Source organism: Crocodylus siamensis, chromosome 4 (genome assembly GCF_052110815.1).
Source record: "Crocodylus siamensis isolate JL-2025a chromosome 4, ASM5211081v1, whole genome shotgun sequence".
NCBI lineage: Eukaryota > Metazoa > Chordata > Crocodylia > Crocodylidae > Crocodylus > Crocodylus siamensis.
Window position 1 is genome coordinate 130,614,950 of NC_143398.1, and position 25,646 is coordinate 130,640,595.

Genomic DNA, 25,646 nt, shown 5'->3' on the forward strand with positions numbered 1-25,646 from the left:
TCTTGGAGTCCACTAGGACTCCAAGATCCCTTTCCACTTCTGTGCTGCTGAGAAGGTCACTTCCCAGCCAATAGGTATGCTGGATATTTTTGTGCCCTATTGCAGCACTCTGCACTTGTCCTTGTTGTACTGCATCCTATTGTGTACCACCCACTTTTCTAACCTGTCCAGGTCTACCTGCAATTGTTCCCTACCTTCCAGAGTGTGCACTTCACCCCACAATTTAGTATCATCCACAGACTTGGACAGAGTACACTTCACACCCACATCCAAGATGTGGATGAAGGTATTGAGGAATATAGGTCTAATGACCAAACCCTGCAGAACCCCACTATCCTTCCAGGTTGATACCGACCCATCTACTACCACTTTCAGGGTGCAACTGCTAAGCCAATTCACCACTCTCTGGACTGTGTAATCATCCAAGTCACAGCCTCTTTATTTATGAGAATGGGATGAGATACCATTAGGAAGGCCTTCCTGAAGTCCAAGAAAATGACATCCACCTCTACTCCCGCATCTAAGCATTTTCTGACCACATCATAAAACAAAACCAGATTGGTCAGGCATGATCTACCTCCTATGTTGCCCTGCTGCATTATTTTTCCTGCTAGACTCCCACAAATATGATCCTTCATAATCTTTTCAAAGACCTTTCCAAGGATGGAAGTAAGACCAACTGGCCTATAATTACTCAAATCCTCTTTCCTCCCCTTCTTGAAAACAGGGCCCTTTTCCAGTCCTCCAGGACCTGACCTGAGCACCACGAGTGCTCAAACAGCCGTACTAATGTTTCTGCTATGACACCAGCCAATTCCTTCAGTACCCTTAAATGCAGCTCATTTGGACCTGCTGACTTGAACACATCCAGTCCATCCAAGTGACTCTGCACCAAGTCAGCGTCAACAGTTTGTGGGTTGGTATCCCTTTGATGCCCATCTAAAGACGCATTAGACACTTGTCTGGACCCTTATTCAAGAACACTGAGGCAAAAAACTCACTGAAGACCTCAGACTTGTCCCGTTCCCACCCCCAATCTGTCACTAATTGCTTCTGCTTTTTCAGTAGGGGTCCTATGCTTCCCTGCACCTTCCTTTTACTCCCTACATACCTAAAAAAAGACTTTTTGTTGTCTTTAATTTGTGTTGCCAGCCTCAGCTCTGTATTTGCTTTGACCTTTCTACCTGCCTCCCTGAAAGTGTGGGCCAAGTAAGTATACTCCTCCTTGGTAGCTTCTGCCTGCTTCCGCTGCCTGTATGCCTTCTTTTTTGCCTTTAGGCTCTCCTGGATTTCAAAGGAAATTTTTTGGCTCCTTTCCCCTTTTTCTCTCATACTGGGATCATCTCCCTCTGTGCCTGAAGGATCACTTCCTTTAGGAATGACCACCCTTCCTGGACTCCCATCTCACCATGCTTAAACCAAAGTCCCCCAGCATCCCAGCATGCTCTCTCTACTCCAGGCCCTGCCCCTCTGCTCCCCAGCCAGAGCAGAGACAGGCAGGGTTGGGGGGCTGGCCAGAGAGAGGTTTAATTCCCCCCTCCTTGTCTCAATGACAGGGATCCAAGTTGGGTCTGCTGGGCACTTCCCCTCCTTGCTGCTGCAGTGGAGGGCTGCCATGGCCGCTGAGGCAGAGGGGACAGAGAAGAGTTACTCCCCCCTCCACCCCCACTGCCCGAGGGACTGCATCCGGGTCTGCCCACCCCAACTGCCGCCACTGAGCAACAAAATTAAGTCCCCCCCTTATCCCCACCACCAGACGCTGGAGGGAGGGGGAATAACCCCCGTCCCTGTCTCCTCAAGGGGCCCTGCCAGCCAGCCACCATGGAGGCGCTTCCTTCAGCCCAGTCCCAGCCCTGAGTGGCAGTACTGAGCTGGCCAGGGAAGCCTGCTCCTCAGACAGCCCCCACCTTCCTCAGTGACCATGGTCAGCAAGGGGGAAAAGCACCCAGCAGATCCACCTCGGATCCCTGCCAGTGGGACAGGGAGGGAGGAATTAACCCTTCTGTGGCCAGTTCAGCCATGACTGGCCACGGTCCCGCAGCACAGCTCCCTGCAGCAAAAGGGCACGCTCTCCCCCCGCCCAAACAACTGCAGGCATGTGCCTGCATTTTCGTCAGTCGGGGGGGGGGGGGGGCCTGTGCCATTACAAACCAGTTTACCCTAGGCAGGTTAGACTAATCTGCAAAGGTTGAATCAATCCAGGCTCTGGCTTTTTGAATGCCTGTCCCTCACCTAACAAGCTAGGCTCACTTAAACTATAAAAATGAATTTTAAAATTCTGCTTTAAAAAGGGACACTCAAAACAGTCCTTATATACACTCTATATAATCCTTATATCTGTGTTTGTACCTTAAGAACTTAAGAGAATGGATTTTTCATGGTAGAATGAAATACAACAGAGAATCAACTAAAACAATAAAACTAAGTTGATTTCACTTCCATCTCAGTTTATTCATTACCTCTCTGTTGAGCTACATCTATCACATCAGGGAGTGTTCCTGACTGCACACTATAACAAGGTCTTCTCTACATAAATAGGCCCATATCATTCTATGGAATCACTTTATAGTCCAGCAGAGATAAGATGCTGCATTCAACCTGGCTACCCCAGGAAGCTTCAAATTGCACTTCCTTCATGAAAGAAGTTTGCTACATGTCACAGTACCTTCCCTTCAAAACACCAGTGACAGAAGGCAACATAACTTCCCAATAGGCCTCCACACTGGTTTGTAAAGGCTACTTCTTTATTTCATACCCTCCTGTGTTTTCTCCTCCTGTTTTTTCCCCCTTCTTTAAACAGTAAAAGGACCCCATTTATAAGTAAATTAAACTCCATACATGGTTCAGCTAAAATCATACATTATTATAACAAGATTCAGTAGATATTAATAATTCACCTAAATTATGGTCTCTGTTTTTCAGAAGCAGCATATGTGAAAGATTTCAATACCTTTTTTAATGAATGAAAAGTTGGAGGTTTCTGTGTTATTCCCTTGTTAAAATTACACAGGACAGAAAGACTGACCCAGATACTGAATTTCTGCAAGGATCCAATCTTCCATCAACTCAGAAAGCAATTAATAGATTAAATTCTGAGAATATTCATTCTGCACTGAAAAATGCTATGAATTTGGGAGATATACGTGCTCTTTGTTATGGCTTACAGCTATAGTGTGACAGCTTGAAAAGTAAAACAAGGCACAGCTTTAATTATAGACTCACAATCAGTACCTCCACACAATATCTATGCGTCTTATATTATGGTAATGGACATTTTACGGATATAAAATAAAACTAAACTGTTATATGTATATGTATATGTATATGTATATATGTGTGTGTCCAAAAGAGACTTGGACAAGATTTTTTTAAAATAATTTTTTAAAATAATATTAGGCTTCTAGATTCCCATTTCAGCTCCCTAGACCCTTGCTTGAAAAATGGCTGAGCAAGTAGCAGCTTCTGGTGAAGTCAAGCATGAGCAATGGGTATGCGCAGTACTTGTGAAAACCAGGTCACTTGGTTTAAGTTCCTCAGGGTGAACAGGAGCCTAATTTTAGGCAATCATTTTCTGGTTGGGTTTTAAGTCTTGGCCCCTGTTCATCATCCTTCTCATTCAATTGTGATTTTTATTTGCAGACATTCATGTGCTACTGCTTGGTCAGTAAGTCCATCCATTTTTTTTTTTCCCCAGAAGAGGTTCTTCTACATATCCATCACCTGCAAATTTAAGACTAATGTTGAAGAGAGGTCACACAGTGAGTAGGTAATAAGTTTAAAACTAGCAAAAGGAAGTTGTTTTTCATGCAGCATACAATTAAAATGTGGAACTCGCTGCCACAAGTTGTTGTGAAAGTTGGCAGTTTAGCCAGATTCATAAAGGGATTGGACAAACTCTTGGAGGAAAGGGGCATCAATTGCTCTTAAGCATGGGAGTTAGGGAGACAGCCTCAGAATTAGAACTTCTCAGACCTTAAATACCAGAGGCTGCAAGTGAGAGAGGAACAGTAGAAAAAACCCTGGTCGTATGCAGTTCATAGTCCCTTTCAGCATCCACTCTCTGCCACTGTGGCCACGTATGTGGTGCCACAGACCCATCTGCAGCACCACATGACACACATTTAGGCAGTTCCCACACTGCTACCTTGTAAGGGGGGGAGAAGAGAACAGGTTAACCCATGGACATCCAGGGGTCAAGAAAAACCTACACAGAAAAAAACCAAAATACACATGGGGACAGTGTGCACTGCCCAAAAGTGGAGTCTGGCTGGCCAAAGTCACATTCCAGCTGCCAGCCAGGCTCCAAGCTCCAGGAGTGATGCAGCTGCAGCTTCCCTGGCCCCCAGGTTAGACTGCTAGAGCCAGCAAGTGTCCTTAGCCGGATCTACCCCACCTGGAGTAACCTGCCGCGTGGCATGGACATTCCCTGGGGACGACTAACAGCAGCACAAGGGGTCCTGCTGCTAGTTGTCCCTGGGGAATCAAAATGTCTGTGGTTGTCTGGACACGGCCCTGTGAGACACAGGATACTGGGCAAGATGGACTTATGATCTGACCAAGTAAATGGCAATTCTGATCTATTTATATGTTCTATAGCTTTGTTCTGGAGCTGCAGGAACATAGAACAATTTTTAAAAAAGCTTGATTATCATTTTTGATTCTCACAAAAGAAAGTTCCAAACCCAGCTTCTCAAAAAAAAAAAAAATACGTAAACAACAACAAAAAAGGATCACACATTTGTCTGAGACTATATTTGTCAAGTTCCAGTGCAAAGATAATTTGTATGGCTGAGATATAAATTTCATGAAAACATCGGTTTGTAATGGAAAGCCTGACACACCAATAACTACAATGGCATGAATAGGTCCCTTGCAATAAATAACCCAAATGGAATTTTAAATGAAACACCATAAAAAGGTTATTTACCTCTGAAAAGTGCAGCCATGAAGTTTCACCCTGGATTATTGTTCTCTATAACACATCAGACAGTGTAACAAATAGATCTAATCAGTTTCTTGCAAGTCCCTGAGGTTTATTTACAGGATGGTTTGAAGAAGACATAAAAAGTGTGGTAAAGGATAGACTGTGTAATATTATATGGAAATGGAAAATTGACTTCCGTGAGGGATTTTGTCATGGGCTTCATAGGGAATAAGATCTGGCCCTGGCTCAAGCATTCCATCTGCCATTTTCAAAATCTACTCCTTCATCTTCATCTGTAATGAAAGCTAAAACCCTAGCCTCTCTGTCCAGGACTACATACAGAATCTAGCAGCTAGGTCTCCAAGTGCCTTTTGATTTACAGAGGCACATACATAAATCCATGCCCTATTTGTACTTTACGGCATGTTTCCTTCTTGCTGGCCTTTCCTTCTTCCACTTATTCTCTTTCCAGGCTACACAAAACACTTTCCAACTACCTTTCCTTTGTGCTACTAAAATAACCTACTTTTCTCACTTCAAGTTCTTCTCTGTTGTCACCTTAAAACTCAAGATTCTACCTAATACAAGTTCAACATGATTTTAAATCACCCATTTCAAAACACAATTTAAACTATAAAAGGAGGAGACCATTAAATGTGATGTAAATAAACCAATATTTAGATAATCTTTTTATCCTCGTTTTATATTTGCATTTTTCCTCATGTTCATAAAGAAAGCCACTTTCCAAAGAAGCACCAGACTTATGTCTATATTGCATTCTCAAGGGAGGGTATCTCAACCATGCCCACCTGTGCCCAAATCCACCAAAAGAGGTAATGCAGCAGTGGAGCTGCTCAGGGGTGCCTCCACCTAGAGTGGACTTTAGTTGTTATGACTCTGGAAGATGGGGCATGCTTGAGAGAGGCCTTCCCAGAGAGAAGACTGCTGTCAAAAGCTAACAGAGCAGCTCCACAAACTAGTTTCAGGTGCTTAGTAGTCCTGTGCGAAGTGGCTAGTGTTTGCTTTGGATTCAGATTCGGCCGAGTCAGGGGACGGCGATTTGAATCACTGTCCCAAATCTATTCGGCCAAATCCGATTCTGAGCAAGGAATAGCTCCACCCTCCCCCCAATCAGCCTGGCAGGAGCCTGTGAGTGTGGGGCTTTTAAAAAAGATCTCGTAATCTGGGGCTGCGTGGGGCAGCCCTTGATAGAGCTGGGGGGTCAGGGGGCTGACAGAGGAGGAAGGGGATGGGACCTGGCAGGGGTCCTCCCATAGTCCCCTCCCCACTCCTTCAGCCCCTTCCCCTATTTACCAGCAGAGAGTCTGGGTCCAGCTCCCTGTGGCAGTGAGTGGGGACTCCCCGAATCTTCAGAACTCTCTGAATCAATTCAGAGGGCTTCGGATTTGATTTGGACCTGTTTATTGGTCTCCCAATTTGATGCAGATTCGGAGATTCAGCCACCAAATAAGGACAAATCTCCTCAGAATCGAATCAGCACCCAAAGCTTTGCACAGCTCTAGTGCTTAGTCAGTGATTTTCCACAGTGCAATGACCTGCCTGGCTGCAACACTTCAGCAGCAAACTAGTACTGCTTGAATAAGAATTTTAGATTTGAACAGGCTGTACTAAATTTAGGCATTAACACAGGTTATCCATTTCTAATGAGGTAGGTTAAAAACAAAACAAAAACAAAAAAAAAACCAAAGACAGACGCACAAAAATGGGGATTTTGATTTTTTTTAAACCATCTTGCTCAACTCAGTTTGCATGCACTACCTCAATTTGCCCTATGCCAACAATTCTGCCTTCCTACCCCCAACCCCCATCTCCTTTTTCACCTCCTTTTGTTCCCTCCAGTTTGCCCAAACTTCTTTTCAAGTGATTTCCCTTTCTCTTTTACCCTCTCCAATATCTCTCCCTTTATTCACAACACTAATGCACTTGAGCCACACTGCACCTAAAGCGCTTTGCCCACTTTGAGAAAGACACAACAGATCTGCATTTTTGGGTCTTGATTCAATGAGACTTAACTTGGAGCACATGACCCATACCACAGACTTCATTCATTGCCAACAGAAAATTCTGCAGAATGTCAAAGGTTCTGTTACCTTCAGTCAAGTACTGATCTGAAACATGGGAGGCCACTTCCACTTGCCCTCCCACCATAACTTTCTCTGGTTTTCCCCTCATGCAAGTCAAAAGTCTGTGGCAGGGGTTCAGGAATCTTCTCTCAGTCATGAAAACACATGGGAGAGGGAAAAGCTTTTCTAGCCACCTACTCACATAGACCTGCAGTGTGAGTCAGCTGCAGATCCCACTATCACTACTTTTAAAATCTTGAGTGCTCTGGGAGTAGCTGTTCTAGACTGTATAGTCATCAATGCTTTCCTATAGCTCTCAGGATTAGCCAAGCACAGAGTTAAAAACAACTGTTAATAGGAATTTAAACTCTTGGAGCCTTCCCCCAACTTTTGAATGTTTTTATTATATGGGCATATCACTGATCAGCCATGATCTATTTCTTTTTTAGCATTATTTGGATTTGTTTCTCTCTGGGCACAATTACACACTGCTGTACAGCAATGGCACCAGTGCCATACTTTAGTACCACTGCGACAACGCCGTGCTTTAGTACTTCTTTACAGCGACATAGCTGGTAATCATATGTAGACACAAATGATCGCTATATCACCGTAGCACATGGCTGCATTGCTGTTGGGCGACATGTAGATGCAGCCTCCATTGCAGGTTGTAATCCTAGGGGTTACACGAGGCACAGACCAGACCCAAGGGCTATTTGCCACCTAAGAGCCCCTCTGGGCTCTCCCTTGCCATTAACTCAGCCCACCATGCCTCCCCCTACTTCATGGTGTGCTCAGCATAGGCAGCCTAGCTGCTCTCATCCCAGCCAGCCTGCCACATGCCCTCTCTCCCCTACCATACACACAGCAAACTCTCCGCTCCCAGCTGCACATGATGCCCACCTGGCTCCTTCCTTTGTTATACCGCAGCATGAGCAGCCTGGCCCCCTCCCCTGCCACGTGCACAGCACAAGCACCCCAATTCCTCATGCCGCAGTACCCAGTCCCAGGAACAGAGGCAGGAAGCAAAAGTCAGAGGAGGAAGAGGAGCAGAAAGAACCTAGCTACCATGGCAGGAACGACAATGGGGTCAGGGAGAAGCCTGCAGGCCACATACAGTCCATCAGTTAGACAGTTTTGAGTTAAAGCAATGTCTTTCATCTGTGGATATCCAGGCACTTTACAATACACTAAACAAGTTCCTAAGCCTCGTTAGACAGAAACGAAGAAAAAAGAAAAAAAAAAAAAAACAAACCAACATTAAACATCTTACCAAAAACCAAAATTTTGGGCGGAGCCAGGAGTAGGATCCTCCCAGTCTAATGTTACAGGCCAAAAACGACTCTTTTCTCTCAGATGCTTATTTGCAACTTATTTAAGAGCAAAGAAATCAAGAGGTACAGATTTCTAGCAGAAAGGCAGTAGATGGACAATACAATCCATTCCACATATTAAGCCAGGTCCCAAAAGAAAGAACACAATATTTAGGCCTCACTCACCCCCTCCCTGAATGCTTAATCAAAGGGAATGATGAGGAACCTGTCACCATACATATTTTAATATGAAAGCAAAATGCATGTTTTTTATTTCTTAAAAGGAAATAATTTTCTTGCCATAGCAACACACTCTGAAATTCAATTCATTAGCAAGCCATGTGGTAGTACTGAATGCTGGTTTCACAACCAAGCAGGGTTTTAACACGCAGTTGAGATCTCTCCTATCTAGAAGGTGGTGATCCAATCCTCTAAGTAGCTTGCTTAAAGTCACGTACTTGGACACTGCAATACAATACAATTGTTTTGCCACAGTTACAATTTCCCACAATAATGGGTTTCAGATTGTCATCAGTATAAAGAAAGTGCCTGGGTGAGTCTTGCAAGGCATTTCTAAAACAATATGCAAGTTGCAAGAAGCACTAATTTGCTCTTTAAAAGTTTGGCAATCCAACAGAAAATTGAAGGTCGTTTCAGTGAATTACACCACCCAATAGAAAAAAACAGCACAAATGTGTGAGATGTTAAATGATCTCATTTGAGTCACTGGGAGTGAAAAGTTCTTGGCAATTTACAGGCTTTAAGCCTTTCAGAAGTCATCCCAAAAGTCAGTAGGCCAGATTCTCAATACCTTCAGCTGCCTTCTAAAAAGCTGAAGATCTACACCATTGGGATCACAGACACGAGCAAAAATCAACAGGATGTGACCTTGAATTTAAGAGATTAAGTCACAAACTGTGTTTCTAATGACTACACTTCAGGCATTTGCAGAAGTTACATTTTTCACATGACAAGGCCCCAGAAAACGCTTTACAGCCATAACCTAGCAAACACTCACAGCTACAGAGCACTTTTAAAATGGACGATTGTCCAAAAATGAGACCCTCATCTGATGAAGCATCAGACAGGGACGCTGTAAGGAACAGTGCCTTGGGATCTCTGTGAGGGTTAATTTCAGGCAATTCTGCGACACATCCCATGTGGTTTTGTGGGATGGACTGGTGCTCCAGCACCAGCTCAGCATGGCCCCAGGGGCTGTCACAAAGAAAAGATAGGAAGCCTCCGTGTCTCCTCCCTGTACAGCTGGGGAAGGAGGGTAGGGTGAAGGAAGGGAGCCCACCTGCCATACAGTGCCCCCCAGCTACCCCTACCAGAGTCTTGGGGGGAATCAGACTGGGCCCTTGAAGTGAGGGGGCTCCCTTCCCTCCCCCACGCAAGTGTCTTAACAGAAGCAGAGGCTGCCACATCTGGAGATGTCTTCAGCTGCTGATATATAAAATACAGTAAAGAAGATTATTTGCCCAAGTTAGCACTCACTGCACCCCCATTCAAGAAGGGGATGTCTCTGCCTCAAGGAGGTCAGTGTAAACATGAATGGGTACACAGGTATACAAAGGCCAGAGAATAGGAACACAAAAGAAACTTTCTAAGCAAGTCAATGAAATTCACTCTAGATAGCATCAATTAAACAAGTTTAAGGAAGAAATCATGGATGTGGCAGTGACCCAAGGTGGGGGGGAAAGAATCACACACACACACCACACCTACAGACTACATGGCAGAAAACATAAATGTTGCTGTTTCAGGGGAGAGTTTATCCTAAATGAGCTCTGTGCCTTAATCCATATGAAACTCCTTGTACAAATACAACCAATGTACAAACACCTACCCGTATAGGTGTAAAATACAGTTGTAAACATTTTTCATGGGAGAAATATCTGTTGAATGATGGTTGTTCTTTAGTCCTGTTACTCATAGTGCTGTGGGTTTTGGTTTTGTTATTGGCCTAGATAAGAAAGAACTTCAAAATTTGAAAGGCTTTAGTTAAGAAAGAATTGTATTCAGGTTTCTAGGTTAACACAGATTTCAACTTTGGGCTTTTATTTCATAATACAGACACTTCTCCAGGAAGCAAAGTAAGCAATATTTACTTCCTCTCCTGTTACATTAGTAAGAAATAAGTGTTGAAATTAATCAAAACAGCTAAAAATAGGGAAGAAAATGCCTGGTGTTCAAACTTGAATACAACACAACCTTGTGCACTTATTAGACCTTATCAAGCCATTTGAAGTAATTTAGTCAGTGAAGGACGGTGTCTGAATCATAATAACTATATACAAAAAAAAAAAAAAAAGATCATTTGACAGCCACGTGATCACAAGAACCAAAAAAAAGACTAGCGGCAGTCATACATTCCAAAAAACAGAGACCAGACTTCATATTAATAAACTAGTGTCCATATGAGGTGCCTTATAAACATTTCCTTCCAAGGACATTTTCAGGCAGTAGGCAATCAGATTTCTTTATTCCTTAAGCCTACTTAGACTAACATTAGGTCTGTTCCTCTAATGAGAGATCCCCAAAAGACACAACAGGTTCCCAGTAGCAATTATGGCCAGTGGTACATGACAGCCCAATGGACTGATATAGTCAAGGCTTTTTTTTAAGAAAAAAAAGTGTGCGTGTGTGTGTGTTGGGGGGGGCGGGGGGGGGCAGTCTCCTTCTTCCACCTTAGTCTGGAAAGCAGTAATACAGCACAAGCTTAGTTGCTTCTGTGTAAAGCTTCTAGCCTCCCAAGGAGTCAATGCTACCCGTCAGCCTCTCTAAAAGACTACAATGGATTGTGTTTCTGTGATGTGATGTTGTTATGTCATCCCTTAGAGACTCCCTACATGAATGCTGGGACCCGTTTTGTTCTTCTCCCCCCCCCCACAATAAGGGCCATTCACCTCCACCCAGAGACAGAGTGGAGGGGGCTAGAAGTAGAGAGCTAGCACAGGGAGGAGCCCCTAAGCGTGTGGCAACCACCCTCCAACAGGGAGCACCCGGCGGTGAACACAAGGGACTCCCGGGGCTGGAGGATGACCGGGAGCTGGCAGCGCTCCGGGGCCGGAGAGACAGGAAGCAAAACTGCATCCGCCGGCATGAGTCAGGCCCGCCCTGCCCCGGGGCAAGGTGCTGGTCACGGCCGCCGACCACTCCCGCCAGACTCACCCAGGCCGCTGACGTCCTGGCGGAGGTTGCTGCGGTTCCGCTCCTCCACTATCGCCCGCAGCATGAGCTGCAGGGAGTGGTCCAGGTCCGTGCCGTCTTCCTCCGCCTCACGCTGCCCGGCCCGGCCGACAGGCTTGCCCGATGCCATGCCGCCGCCGCCGCCAGCCGGCGCATCGCAGGCCGTCTCGACGGGGGCTGCCGCAGGCCCCGCTTGGGGCGGGGCGGGGCGGGGCGGGGCAGCAGTGTACGGCTGTGCTCGGGGAGGCGTGCTCCCGACTCTGTCCGGGACGTTTCCCAGCCCCGCTGCAGGGAGCCCCGCCCCGCCTTCCCCTCAGACGTGCCACCGCCCCCTGCGGCGCAGCAGTAGCCCCAGCCGCCTCTAACACTTCCTGCAGCCCGGCGGGAGCGGGGGCCATTTAAAGAGACACGGGGCAATTCCCCGCCAATGGCCGCCCCGGCTGCGGGGTGGAGCCGGCTCACTGCCGCGTCACTGGGGAAAAGCGGGGGTGTGAGTCTGGGTAGGTAGGTATGTATGAGGGGTACATCTAGATATGGAGAGTGTATATCTGCGGGTGTGCGGGGTTTACGTGTGTGTGTATAGGGAGGTGTACTTGTATTTGAATGAGGGTGTATATGCAGGTATGTATATCTATATATGGGGCGTCTGAGGGGGGTGAATGTGTTTATGGGAAGGGGGGCTGTACAGGGATGTGTACATGTGTTTGTGTATAAGGGTGTGTGTGAGGAGTGCATGGGTTTGTGTGCGTGTGTGTATGTATGGAGGGGTGTATGAGTACATATGTATGGGTCTGGGTGCGTATATACATACATAGATATGACAGACAAACAGACTTAAGGTGACATGCACCTAGAAAGACATTAGTCACCTTCCTTTGCCTCTCCTTGCTTTCCACCCACTGCTCCACCTCCCTCAGAAAGTATGTAACACTCCCAAAGCCTACCCAAACAGTTACCATTGATTTTATATCCATCTACCACTTTTTCTCTCCATCCTCTTTTGCTTGTTTTGCCTATGGCAGCCCTTGGGGAAGTCCCTGACAAGGGGTGTGGTTAAATACAGCAGATATAGTTAAATATGGTATCCCCTGATAAGGGTTGTCAGCCATATGTAGCTGAACGTGGTTAAAAGCTCTTCAGCTGCATCTGTTCAGCTGGAGTTGTGGTTGAATAGATGCTACTCCATAAACCCCCATGCCCCTTCATACACAAACACAAGTATACCTCCCCAACATAAGTGTTACTATGTTTAGTTATCTTTTAAAACACAAGCAAGATGTCTTGCTTTAACTGTTTATATTGTAGTAAACTTCAAGTCTCTTCAGCAATGAGAAGGTTAAAACTCTCTTAAACAGCTTACACCTAGGTATAAGGCAGTGGATATAGATTTAGACATGTTTAGGAGAGCACCGATGAGCTAATAACGTGGTCACTTAACAAACATTTCCTCCTGGGATCCCACGTGAATCATAGAAAATGAGGGCTGGAAGGGACCTCAGAAGGTCACATCTAGTCCAACCCACTGGTCAAAGCAGAAACCTCCCTAACCAGATCATCCCAGCCAAAGCTTTGATTAGCCAGGTCTTAAAAACCTCCAAGGATGGAGATGCCGCAGCCTCTTTGGGTAACCTGTTCCAGTACTTTACTACCCTCCTGGGGAGGTTTTTCCTAATATCTAACCTAAATTTCCCTTGCTGCAACTTGAGACCATTGCTACTTGTTCTGTCATCTGCCACCACTGAGAACAGTCTAGCTCCATCCTCTTTGGAACCACCCTTCACATAGTTGAAGGCTGCTATTAAATCTCCTCTTAGACTTTTCTTCTCCAGACTAAATAAGCCCAGTTCCCTCAGCCTCCTCTCACAAGTCATGTGCGCCAGACCCCAAACCATTTTTGTTGCCCTCCACTGGACTCTCTCCAATTTGTCCACATTCCTTCTATAGTACGGGGCCCCAAAACTGAACACAATACTCCAGATGTGGCCTCACCAGTGCTGATTAGAGGGGAAAAATAACTTCCCTAGATCTGTTGGCAACACAACTACCAATGCTGCCCAGTATGCTGTTAGCCTTCTTTACAAGAAGGGCACACTGTTGGCATATATTCAGTTTATTGTCCACTGTAACCCTCAGGTCCTTTTCTGTAGAGCTGCTGCCCAGCCAGTCCCCAGGCTGTAGCAGTGCATGGGATTGTTCCATCCTAAGTGCAGGACTTTGCACTTGTCCTTGTTGAACCCCATGAAATTTCTTTTGGCCTACTCCTCCAGTTTGTGTAGGTCTCTCCGAATCCTAACCCTACCTTCCAGCACGTCTACTACTTCCCCCAGCTTTGTGTCATCTGCAAACTTGCTGAGGTTGCACTCTGCCATCTTCCAAGTCATTCATGAAGACATTGAACAAGAAGAAGTACATGTCTATGTTATGTCTAACTAACAGTTATTGTTAGTTAACACAACCCAACTAGTATGTGTTAAGACACAGCTAAACATTCAATCTGACAGACAGTTCTTAACTAAACCAACAGCTATTTTAGGCATATGTCACTGATGCCCACTATCAGCAAAACAATGTTTTCCTTGCCTGGTGTTCACCTACACCAGGGGCAGACAATTATTTCAGGTGGAGAACCACTTACTGAGTTTTGATAAGCCATTGAGGGCCACATGACAGGCAGCCTGGGGCAGATAAATATTAATTTTCTAAAATTTTTAGGGGCCCCACAGGCCAGATAGAATGGATTAGTGAGCCACATCTGGCCCACGGGCTGCAGTTTGCCCACCCCTAACCTACACACTAAGAACCAGGAAACACCCTTCTGACTTATGAATGCTGCAAGCAAGGCTTCAGTCCTATACAGATTTATACACATTTAAATTTAAATCTGTGCATAATACCAATATCACTCTTTGCAAGATCAGAACTGAGGATTTCAAACACTTTTAAGATATTCAGTGCAAGGACTGTCTAATTTTATGTTTGTGTGGTGCTGAAAATACTGGTTCCTCCCCCAGCTGTACTTCACAGGCAAGGCCATACTATAAATAAATATTAGTATTAATTATTTATTGATCTGAATGTATGAATACATAATACATCATACTATACAGAGGGGTGCTGGGACCATGACACTAGCAGGCAGGGAAGCACAAGTCTGCTTGGCTAAGGAAAGAAGGCCTCTTTGTGAAGCCAGGCCACCCCTCTGCAAACTATTAAGAAACCAGCAGCAGATAGAGCAGCTCTATCAGTATGTTGGATCAGGGAGGCCAGCCTAGTTTGGTCATTCCCAGTTCTTCTAGGCACACCAGTAGGAAAGAACAGAACTCACCTAGGGACACAAGGCTTCAACTGCCTGCCTCTCACAGGCACTGTGCTTCCCCTACACCCTATGGACAGGTGAGGAAGAATTTCTCAGAGGGTGGAATCAGCCACTAACCAGCTATCAGCTGCAACAGAAGGAGAGTATCTATCTTTCTAGAGAAGAACTGTCTTTCTGAGGGCTCTTTCTAGGCCCTCAGGGAAAAAAACCATACTGAGGCCTTCAAAGCCTCTGGACCAGATCATTGGAACCTACCAGTATCCCTTTGGTTCTTGACAGCTGTGAGATTCTGTAAGGCTGTAGGAGGTCCAAATGGCACTGCTCCTCTTGCACCAGCACCATAAAAGTCAAGAATCCTTCTCTGGCCTGGCTTTACTGGAAAAAAGCATTACTACATGCCTGATGAATAGTTGCAGAGCACAAGATGGTAACAGCCTGTACAGTCCCCTGTGGGGGGTGGAACAATTTACAGGACAACACCCCAAGTTTGCATGTGAAACAATGAGCACCCATTTACATTGGGAATTGTATAGACAACTAAGCAAGCAGACTGTTTCTTCCCTAAGGTACTCTCAGTTATAAGTCACTGGCCTACTCTTTTGAGGGTTAGTTAGCCTTTTGTGACTTATTAACAATGTTTCTGAGCTTAGTGTCACATCACTTGTAACTTCATTATTTACTCAGTAAAATGTACCCTTTTGCCAAAAAAACCCACGTAAGTGGAACTTAAAAGGTACACAAGCCAAAAATCCAATTTTTAAGCTAAGTGCATATTAAGGGGTACATGAGCCTTGTATCAAGACCTGCCTTGGACTTCAGTGATATAAAGCATTCATAATAACTTCCTGCACAAAGGGGATTTCATAGCAAGCAAGGTATGAAGGAAGAAAGGAAGTTTTATTATGGTAAATGATATAATTTACCATAGACTTTTTAATACAACTCACTTTCATGACTATTTTTGGTTCAGTCAAGTTAGCCATAGTAAGTTTGTTTGAAAGTATTCCTACAGTCTATTTTATGTTCTAATTCTTAAGAATTTGAAAGATGATTTTTACTGGTAATTTTAAGTATATTATTTTTTGTTAATTATTTCCTAGATGAAGATTATGGTGCAGAAACAACTGTCATCCCAGACAAGGGACTTCTGCACCCTTTGTATCGGAGGAGATAACTATTTTTCCAAATGCAAAGGTATGCATATGCACATCCACTTTGCTTGCACTTTTTCCTAGGTTCCTCTTAATCCTGACTGGAGTGCAAGTAGAAACAGCAGAAAACTGTTCCATGCTTTTAACCTCCACATTGTTTGTTGCTGGCCTGGAAAATAAGTAGTTTATGGCCTCCCTAGAGTTATAAATAAGGCCTTACTCTTGGTAGACTGTTTTCTGTATCTGTTGAAAGGATATGGATTTAGAGGTGTCAAGTAGTTTCTAGTTGGAGCTGCTACTGAGGCATTGTTAGGGGTCAGTCATTAGGCATCTCATTGCCTAGTATCCTTCCGCATACACACAGTTTTCCAAAATCCCAAAGACAGTACACAGCTATCATCAATTTTACAGCATCTTTTGCCACTCACAAAACTTTCCCTCACTCCCGTGTGTCAGGCAGCCACTCCAGGTCTTCCCTGCCCATCCCAACACAAACTTCCTCCACAATCCACTTGATATTTTTCTTATCTCCATCCTGGTCAGCAGACAGTCACCTCAACATCTCTTCAGTTTACAGAGGTCAGTGGATAAACTCTTCTTTTTGCTCCTTGCCCTCTCCAATTCAGGTTCTCAAACTGGTATGAGCCAGCTGGCAAACTTGTTCTGCTTTCCTGTACCTAGCCTTCTATATAGCTTTACTGCCCTAGCACTTCCACACAGAAAAGGTCAGCAAGCCCACTCTTCTGCCACTGTTTCTAGTTCTAGACCTAGACCTGAAGATCTGACTCAGAAAGTCCACACACAAGCCTCTCTGCTGTTTTCTTTGAGGTATGCACATGCACACCCACCTTATTTACACCTATTCACCCCATTTCAGCCTCCTGCTTCTCAGATATCCACACTCCAGCAGTTAACTACCTTTGTTCTTGCTGCCTATCTACATACACCTATTAGCTTCAGGTACCAGCCTTCCTGCCTGTTCAGATTGTGATGGAGCACACCTGCTCCATCACAAAAGCACTGAACTTACTTTACTAAAAGGAACCAAAGACTGGCACTGTACTCTGACCCTATCAGACAAACCACCACTGGACCAGACTCAGAGGGGACCTCCTGAACCCCCATCTGTACCGGATGGACTTCACTTTGAGAGGATTCTTCAGCAATAGATGACCCCGCTCCACCCGAAGAGAACCCCCACAATGAGACTCTGTATAGACTGAGACACTTTCTTCAAAGTACTTCCTCCACCATTGCAATGGGTTTGTGTGCATCTATCTTCTTTCTCTCTGTGTCGCAAACCCTCTCCCACCCCAGGCTTAGTTGGCTAACATTGTATTTTCTGTAGCCTAGTTGCATTCCCCTCCTCACCCCCAACCCTCTAATGTTAGTCCCTCACTCAGGCAATTTGTATTTCCCTACCAGCTTTGTCAGCTTTTTGGATTCACAATCTTAAACATCTACTAATAAAAGTCAATTTCTGGCACCACAGGGAGAGTGTCAGGGCTGGCTCTAGCCCTCTTTGTGCCAGCCTGGTATTGCAGTAGTTCCAGGCCTGGTGGCAGTTCGTTGCAACTTTAAGGGAACACCCACACATTTTAAGAGCCACAGAAAGACAGAAAAAAAAAAAAAAAGTTCTCACCAACATGTTTGCTCAATATGGGCCATGTGCTTTATAGTTATTCCCTGTGTTAGTTGCATTTAAACTTGATACTTGTTTTCCATTACTGAGCACAGGTAGACAAAGTACTTAATGTGGTTTCTTTGTATGCAAATGTAAGGTGAGGGGATTTTTTCCCCATGGTGATTGAGGGGGGGGAATGACCTCGTCTTCTATTTGAGTAAATACAGTAGGTACCTTAATATATAGGTTGCAAATTCAAAAGCAGCCAGATTCACTGTAGTCACACCATAGTTTTGGCATGACTATGGTTAGGTTTAGGAGGACCTTTGACTTTCTGATATATTTTTGCAAACTGTATGGCCAGTGTTAAGTTTGGGTAGGTGATGAAGTATCATATGAATGATGAATGGTTGGATTCTTCAACACTTCATTTTCAGACATTTTAACATCTAGACTTTTAAACTGGTTTACAACTTTTAAATATGTTTAATATCATTTTGGCTGTTAGACTAACCTGAAACACATGCAGAACCACAGCTTTTTATAAATACTTTTAAAGTATTTTTATTTTTCCATTAATTCATATAAACATACATGTATTCCCAAGAATTATTTTAATTGCACTTATATAGTTACTATAAAGTTACAAATATTTTAATAGAAGTGGCGAACTAGGAAACGCAATCTGTTATATGGGATCAGAAAACAAATTAATTAATATTCCTTTGATGGAGATCTCACTTTATGGACCAGCATGCACGAAGTGACTCAAGCAAGATCTCTGGAAAGAGAGAAGCCATTTAATTAAAAAATGTTTCCCTGTCACAGGCTCATATTTACTCAAGTAAATAACAGGAATAATTTGATTACATGGGACAAGGTCTATCCAGTTACTCTTGCATCCTTTCATTAAAAAAAAAAAAAAATTCTTTCCAAGCCTCATGGATAATTTCTACTCAGTTATTTTTCTCTCTCAAGCTAAGCACAAAGGCTTACTGATGTGGTATGTCACCATAGTTGCAAGACAATTAGAAGTTCTTCTCACAAAGGTACTCAAATACTACAGTGGGCCACGAAGTTCTGAGATAGAGAGCTTCTCTCCTGTTAAGACAAGGAGGAAAGTCTTGTGATCAGGACACTAGAACTGGGGCAAAATGCTGGATCACTAAAATCAGTGGTTAAACCTCAATGGACTTCAAATAGGATTTTATTTCTGGAATCTGATTCTAGCCTTGCCACAGGCTTTTTGTGCATCCTTGAGTAAGTCATGGATTCCTAGGATCATAGAAAATTAGGGTTGGAAGGGACCTCAGGAGGTCATCTAGTTCAACCTCCTCCCCAACTAGATCATCCCAGTGAAGGCTTTGTCTAGCCAGGTCTTTAAAACCTCCAAGGATGGAATACCACCTCTCTGAGTAACCTGTTCCAGGGTTAACTACCCTCCTAGTGAGAAAACTTTCCCTAACTGCTAACATAAATTTCCTTTGCTACAACTTGAGACCCTTGTTCTGTTATTTTCCACCACCAAGGACAGTCTAGCTCCATTCTCTCAGGGACCACCCTCAGGTAATTGGGGGCGGCTATTAAATTCCCCCTCAGTCTTCTCTTCTACAGACTAAATAAGTCCAGTTTCCTCAGTCTTACCTCACAAGTTATGTGCCCCAGCCCTCTAACCATTTTTGTTGCCCTCCACCAGACTCTCTCCAATTTGTCTACATCCTTTCAATAGTGGGGAACCCAAAGCTGGACACAGTCCTTCAGATATGGCTCATCAGTGCCAAATCACTTCCTTCGATCTGCTGGCAATGCTCCTGCTAATACAGCCTAGCATTCCATTAGCTTTTATGGCAACAAATGCATACTGTTGGCACATAATCAGCTTATTGTCCACTGTAACCCCCAGGTCCTTTTCTGCAGAGTGCTGCTTAGCCAGTCAGTCCCATAGCCTGTACTGGTGCATGGGATTGTTCCGTCCTAAGTGCAGGACTTTGTACTTCTCCTTGTTGAAACGCATGAGATTTCTTTTGGTTCAATCCTCCAATTTCTTGTGGTATCTCTGAATCCTAGCATACCCTCCAGTGTATTTATTGCTCCCCCTGACAGCTTGGTGTCATCTGCAAATTCATTGAGGGTGCACTCCATCCCATCTTCCAGGTCATTGATGAAGATACTGAAAAATAAATAAATAAATAAATAAATAAATGAAGTGGTCCCAGGACTGACCCCTGGGGCACTCCACTTGACACTAGCTGCCAACTAGACATCAAATATTGACTACTACCCTCCGAGCCTGATGATGCAGCCAGTTCTCTCTCTACCTTACAGGCCATTCCTCCAACCCATACTTCCTTAGCTTGCTTGTGAGAATGTTTTGGGAGACCCTTTCAAAAGCCTTGTTTAAGTCAAGGTATATCATGTCTACATCTCTTCCTGCATCCACAGAACCAGTCATAGATGGCAATCAGGTTAATCAGGCATGACTTTCCTTTGGCGAATCCAGGCTGACTGTTCCTAATCACCGTCTTCCTCTCCAAGTGCTTAGAAATGAATTCCTTGAGGACCTGCTCCGTAATTTTTACAGGGACTGAGGTGAGACTGGAAAAATCATGGAGCAGGTCCTCAAGGAATTCATTGAGGAAGCCATGTACTACTACAGTTCCTCTGTTTCCTCATCTGAAAAGTGTGGATAATAAATTTGTCATCTCTCACAGGGGCTTGAGATAAGTAAATTAATGAATGCGAGTAAGGTGCTTAAAAATCTCTGGTGATTTGTGTCACCAAGAGGCCTATAAACATAAAAAATAGATAACAGGAATGATCAAGCACCACATTTTTGCAAGCTTATTGGGAAAATATGAAAGAGGTTTTGAGTTATATTTTAGTTTGAAATGTTTTTATTGGCTTTATGTTTGATAAACTATGAGGATAAAATTGTGAAAGTTCTCCTTTAGAAAACAGGACTTAGGCTATAATGTTAGATGCTTTTGAAAATGTTGCATTTGAATCTGTCTATATTCTTGCTTATGGCTAGATGAAATAATGTTAGTCACCGTGTCCCATCTGTGCCAGGGTTTCATTAGCTTCCTGTGCTGCCAATAGAGCAGTGATAAATTTTGCCCATGAAGTTTGTTAGTGTAGACAGTCTTCACCAGCTATGAAGATGTTCCTGATACTAGTTCTTCTGCGTCTCTTTTATACCATTTATCATTAGTCTCAAGAGCAATTATCATTATTGAGTGGAACCCCATAAAAATATTCCTTTTAGTAGAATGAACACACACTGAAAATCTATCAAAGACAAAAATATCCAATTACCTGTGGGTGCACACATCTCACATGACAATCACTCTCTCTCCAGTTCTAATCCTGAAAGAGAATTTACAAAACTCCTTTTGTAGACAGATTTAAAAAAAAAAAAAATCACTAAATATAGACATTGAATTTATAGCACATTATAACCTGCCTGCCATCTCATACCCCCAGGTAACCTGTCTGCATTTTCCCAGCTACACTCTATCACCAGTTGAACATTCCCTGCTTCCCCCCACCACCTACCTGTCTCACACCTATTGTCACCCAATCCCTCTGATACTCATTGCCATGTATTTGTATTTTCACAGACCTGAACTTTGTGTATTGGTTGCTGCTACTCCATGGAGAACACATAACACTATGCCTGAAGAAGGGTGTTTGTGCCCCAAAGCTGTCAAAGAACAACTTTTTTCCAGCTATTTAGTTGGTCTAATAAAAGATATCACATTTACCCAAAGAACCTTGTCTGCCTATGTCCTTAGGCCAACATGGCTACAACCAACAACCCTTAAAAACTGGAATTCATTCACCTGTAAGTTCACTGATAGCATCATTATAAATTGTATGTCAAATCTTCCTAATTTTTCTTCATTCTTGCTTGATTAGCTCTCCTTTAAGTTTGATATTAGGACTTATTAGTCTTTAATATTCATATTATTGATTGTGCTGTTTGTATTACTTGCAGTATTGCCTGACAATATAAGTATGGTAGTTTTCTTATTTTTCACCTGATCTGGATTGAATAAAAAGCATTTCTATTAACACAAAACACTCTCAAAAGAAGAACAAAAAAGAGAGGACTATTATTGATATTACAGGCTTCCCTCACCAACCACAGTTTTGCCAACCACAGTTTTGGGTATCCACGGTTTTGATCCCTAGGCTCTATCAGAGGGGGGGCCCCCCAGGTACCAGGGCTGTGGACCTGGGTCCGTGGCTCTCTGCCCCTGTTCCCCCCTGTGGGCTCAGGCAGGGCAGCTCCCTCCTACCACATGCACTGCACCCCCCACATCTATATACGGGTCAGGCACAGGTTGCAGGCACGGGGTTCTGCCCTGCTTTGCTCCTTTGGGGCCTCCGCCACCCAGGGGGCATGACCTGGCATGGCTGGGGACACTGGGGCTGTGTGGGGATATTGCTGCTGCTTGCCCCCCCCACTGCCCTGGTGACGTGCCTGCTGCTGCTTTGAGGGGTGCAGTCCCATGCTACTGTCCTGGCTGCAAACCTTCATGCAGGAGGTGCGTTGCCAAGGCAGGGAAGGAAGCAGGGTGGCAGGGAACAGTGGCGAGCAGATTCCTGGCATAGGCCTGCTTTTCCCTGCTATCCTGCTTCCTTCCCCCCACAACCTGGTACATCAGGGAGCAGAGGAGCCACATGGGGTCACCTCACCTATACCTGCTCACCCTGCACTACCTTGGCAACACACCTCCTGGACATGGAGCTGCAGTGAGACACGTACAGCTACAGCAAATTAGCTGCTGTTCTTGTATAGATTTATACAATAGCTGTGTCACATGGGTACTCCTTCTGGAAGTACTAAAGCACATGTAGTAACTGCCTATACTGCACCATGTGCACAACACATGGTTAGTTTTAGCCTCTACTTTGCCATAGCAGCATGCTAAGATGGGCAAGCAGGCTGCTACAGCGAAGTAGTTGCTGTTCATGTGTAGACTTACATGATCGCTGTGTCACCATAGCGTGTCATATGACGACATGTAGATGCTCACTTGAAGCTCAAATTAAGAGTAGCTTGAGAATGTCATGCTCAAATGCGTTGTCCCGAGAAATGCCAATACCTGTGGAGGATATTAGGAGAGATTCGGCCCGATTCGTTGGCCAAATCTCCAAATTGAATTAGAGGATGCTTTAATCTCTCTGAAATCGAATTCAGAAAGATTCAGCAATTCTGACATAGGTGCAGCTTTAAATTTTTTTTCTAGGTAGCAGGCGGCTTGTGAATCCAATGCTGCGACACTTGGATGTGTGGAGTATCCCACAGGAGCACTGGGGGGGCCCCCCACATGCTTGGCAATAGACCCGGAAGTGGACCAGAAGTACTTCCAGTCCATTTCCAGGCTCACCGCCAAGCATGCAGGGGGCACACCCATGCTCCTGTGGGACACTATCTGTCCCAGTATCACAGTGTTCACGAGCTATGCTGGTACCTTGAGGTATGTAGAAAAAAAAAAAAAACATTTAAAGCTATGTCTGAATTGCTGATTCTCCAAATCAGCATTGAATCTTCAGATTCAGCCGAACTGAATCAGGGACAGTGATTAGAATCAAGGAATTGAATCACTGTTCCTGATTTGGGCTATATCCAAATCTGAATCAAATAGGGCCTATTTCACATACCCCTAGAGGATATGTGCTCCATGAGTGAGTGAGTGAATTTGGAGGGGGGAGGGGGGAAGTTGTTTGTTTGTTTTTTAACCATGACTGCGTCTTCATTTGATTTTTTGCAAAATAAAGCTGAAACAAATTTTTGTTACAGATGACCCCAGTAGCCTCTAGGTCTACACATTCCTGAACTACGATGATGTTTAGAGCCGATTCTGATAGTGACAATTCCGTCTCTCCCTGGTACTGAGAAATGAGGTTGAGGTGTTGTGTTGTGTTGGAGAGTTGTTGTAGACGTGATGATCCAGGGTATGTATTAAAGAAATAAGGGATTTTTATGATATCTTTATTGGAGCAACTGTGTAATTGGGAAAGAAATTTGACAAGCTTTCGAGCATAAAGAACCACCCTTCAAGTGTCTTTCCTCTAACTAGATAGTTGGACCAATGAAAGTCATCACAAAAACCCTTGCCTCTCATTAATGTTTTGCCTTGCCTTTGCTACACAAAAGCTCTGGGAAATGGAAGAGCATCAATGGGCCTTGATGACTGAGGTTGCTCTTGGCTGCTTCAAATTTTTTCCCCATGAACCACACAATGGATTCCTGAAGTGTTGCCTTTTCTTAGCCAGGGATTTGAGATGAACAAAGAAAAGTGCTGGGCAGATCAACTTAAAAAGCAAAAAAGATATCTGTTAGATTTGACCAGCTTATTATTTGCTGGTCCTGCACAGCACAGCTAAAGGCCAGCTAAATTTGCTACTGCACAGAAGGGTTAAAGGGTTTCAGATTTTTCTGTTAAGAAAAAAAAAAAAAAAAAAAAAAAAAAGAACAAAGGGTAGGTCAGGTAGCTCCAAGGGCTAAGAAACCTCTTTTCCCTGAGAAATGAATGTTCTTGGCACATGTAGCTAGACAATAAGCCGGAGTAGCATCAGTTTGAATTCAAGGATTGTAATTACTTAGAAAGCATTATTAGTGATAATTAGTTAGGGCCATGCATTAATGCAGTAGCTTTTGGTTGCTGAAATTGAACTGCTCAGATCAAAACTAAGAATAACTGGGAATCTTCTGTTCCCTTGCAGATACCTTTACAAAACCATCCTACAAAACTATAAGCTTCTCTTCCAGGGCCTTCCCAGTCAAGAATAGCAACAGTACAGGCTATGACTAAAGGGCACTGTTAGAGTAGGCATGAACACATTCCAACTCCTTTCGTGTTCAGAAAAGTCACTGAATGTTATGACTGTCAAATTCACATCAGGAAAAATAATTCTCATGTCCTCCTAGCTCATTATGGGAGCATTAAGGGATGAAAGTAACTTCTTGTCTGGGTGAGCAACTGTTTCTAACTACAAACATCAAGCCCCTGCAGAATGTTGAGTTCAGATGCTGTACCAATACACCACACCTCATCCAAGTGAATGGAAAGTCTTGGTAATAAGCTAGTGCCTCATTGTCTGTCTGTTCATGGCCGGCTGTTCAGATATTAGCTAGGAAAAATGCTTTCACTCACCAATGTAATTTGATAACTGCTTAGAGTTTCTTTTAAATGAGCTGGTTTGATGGTGTGTCACGGATGGCCCCGCGAGCGGCCGTGAGCTCGTGGGCGCCCCTTTGCCGTGCCAATTAGGGTGGTCTGGCACCCTCTACTCGCCCGCCACATCTTTGCTGTTGAGGTTCAGAATGGGAGGCTGCCTACCTACACCTAACGACACCTTGCTGGTATCACCTCCGTTCCAAAGTGGGGGTGCTCTCACCCCAGCCTTATGGGCAAATGCATGCCTCCAAACCTCCCTTTTAGCACGCCCCAAGCTTCGCAGCTGTCCCGGGGGACGTCGTCTGGTCCCCTGCCCCTCGGGTGCTCTCCCTCTGGCACCCTGGACTCATCACCCGCCTGGCGCCCCTGGGCCAGGCTCTTACCCACCGGCCTATTACTGACACCCTTGGGTCTCCCTAGCTCCTCTCGCCCCTCCCGGGGTCTCTGCCGTGCTCTCCGCGCTTGCGGCTCAGGTGGCCGTAGCCGTGCCTGGCCCCCTTGACCCTTTCTTGGGTCTTTTGCCCCGCTGGGCAAAGTGCCACCCTTACGGGCCGGGGTCCAACCCCGTGCTCCGTGCCACTCCGGCACAAACAGTTGTGCCCCACTGGCACTGTGCCCCTACTGGGCACCCAGAGCCCCCAAGCTGCTGGGGAGCCCCGCTGAGGCCTCCTCGCTCCCCTACAGCCTCACCCAGTCCTCCGGTTAACCATAACTCAAGCCAAGCCCAAACGGCTGTAACAAAACCAACAAAGAGCCTGCCCACTCGTAATGTAAACTCTCAGCCCCTCTCGGGCTCCCAGCCCTACCTCTTATCAGGGTGTTCTCATCCCTAGCATCATCACAGCCAGTCAG

The 25,646-nt window shown here is 44.7% G+C and overlaps 1 protein-coding gene and 1 long non-coding RNA gene across 6 annotated transcripts in view; one reads left to right on the forward strand and one right to left on the reverse strand.

Moving 5' to 3' along the window:
- The window catches only part of KIAA0930 (KIAA0930 ortholog), a 126,905-nt gene extending 115,112 nt beyond the window's left edge, over nt 1-11,793 (reverse strand). For all 3 annotated transcript variants that reach the window (XM_090043797.1, XM_090043798.1, XM_090043795.1), the window contains exon 1: nt 11,496-11,793. In XM_090043797.1, coding sequence (XP_089899923.1) covers nt 11,496-11,643 — 148 coding nt within the window. In that variant the 5' untranslated portion in view covers nt 11,644-11,793. The remainder of the gene's footprint in view (nt 1-11,495) is intronic.
- Nucleotides 11,794-11,900: 107 nt separating this feature from the next.
- Nucleotides 11,901-21,356, forward strand: LOC149866497 (uncharacterized). Of its 3 annotated transcripts, none has more exons than XR_016441901.1 (3): nt 11,901-12,013; nt 15,930-16,023; nt 21,225-21,356. It is a non-coding gene; the product is annotated as an uncharacterized LOC149866497 (long non-coding RNA). The 3 variants fall into 3 exon arrangements; XR_016441902.1 differs by lacking the exon at nt 21,225-21,356 and adding an exon at nt 17,058-17,236; XR_016441903.1 differs by having other exon boundaries at nt 11,931-12,017.
- The last annotated feature ends 4,290 nt before the right edge of the window (nt 21,357-25,646 follow it).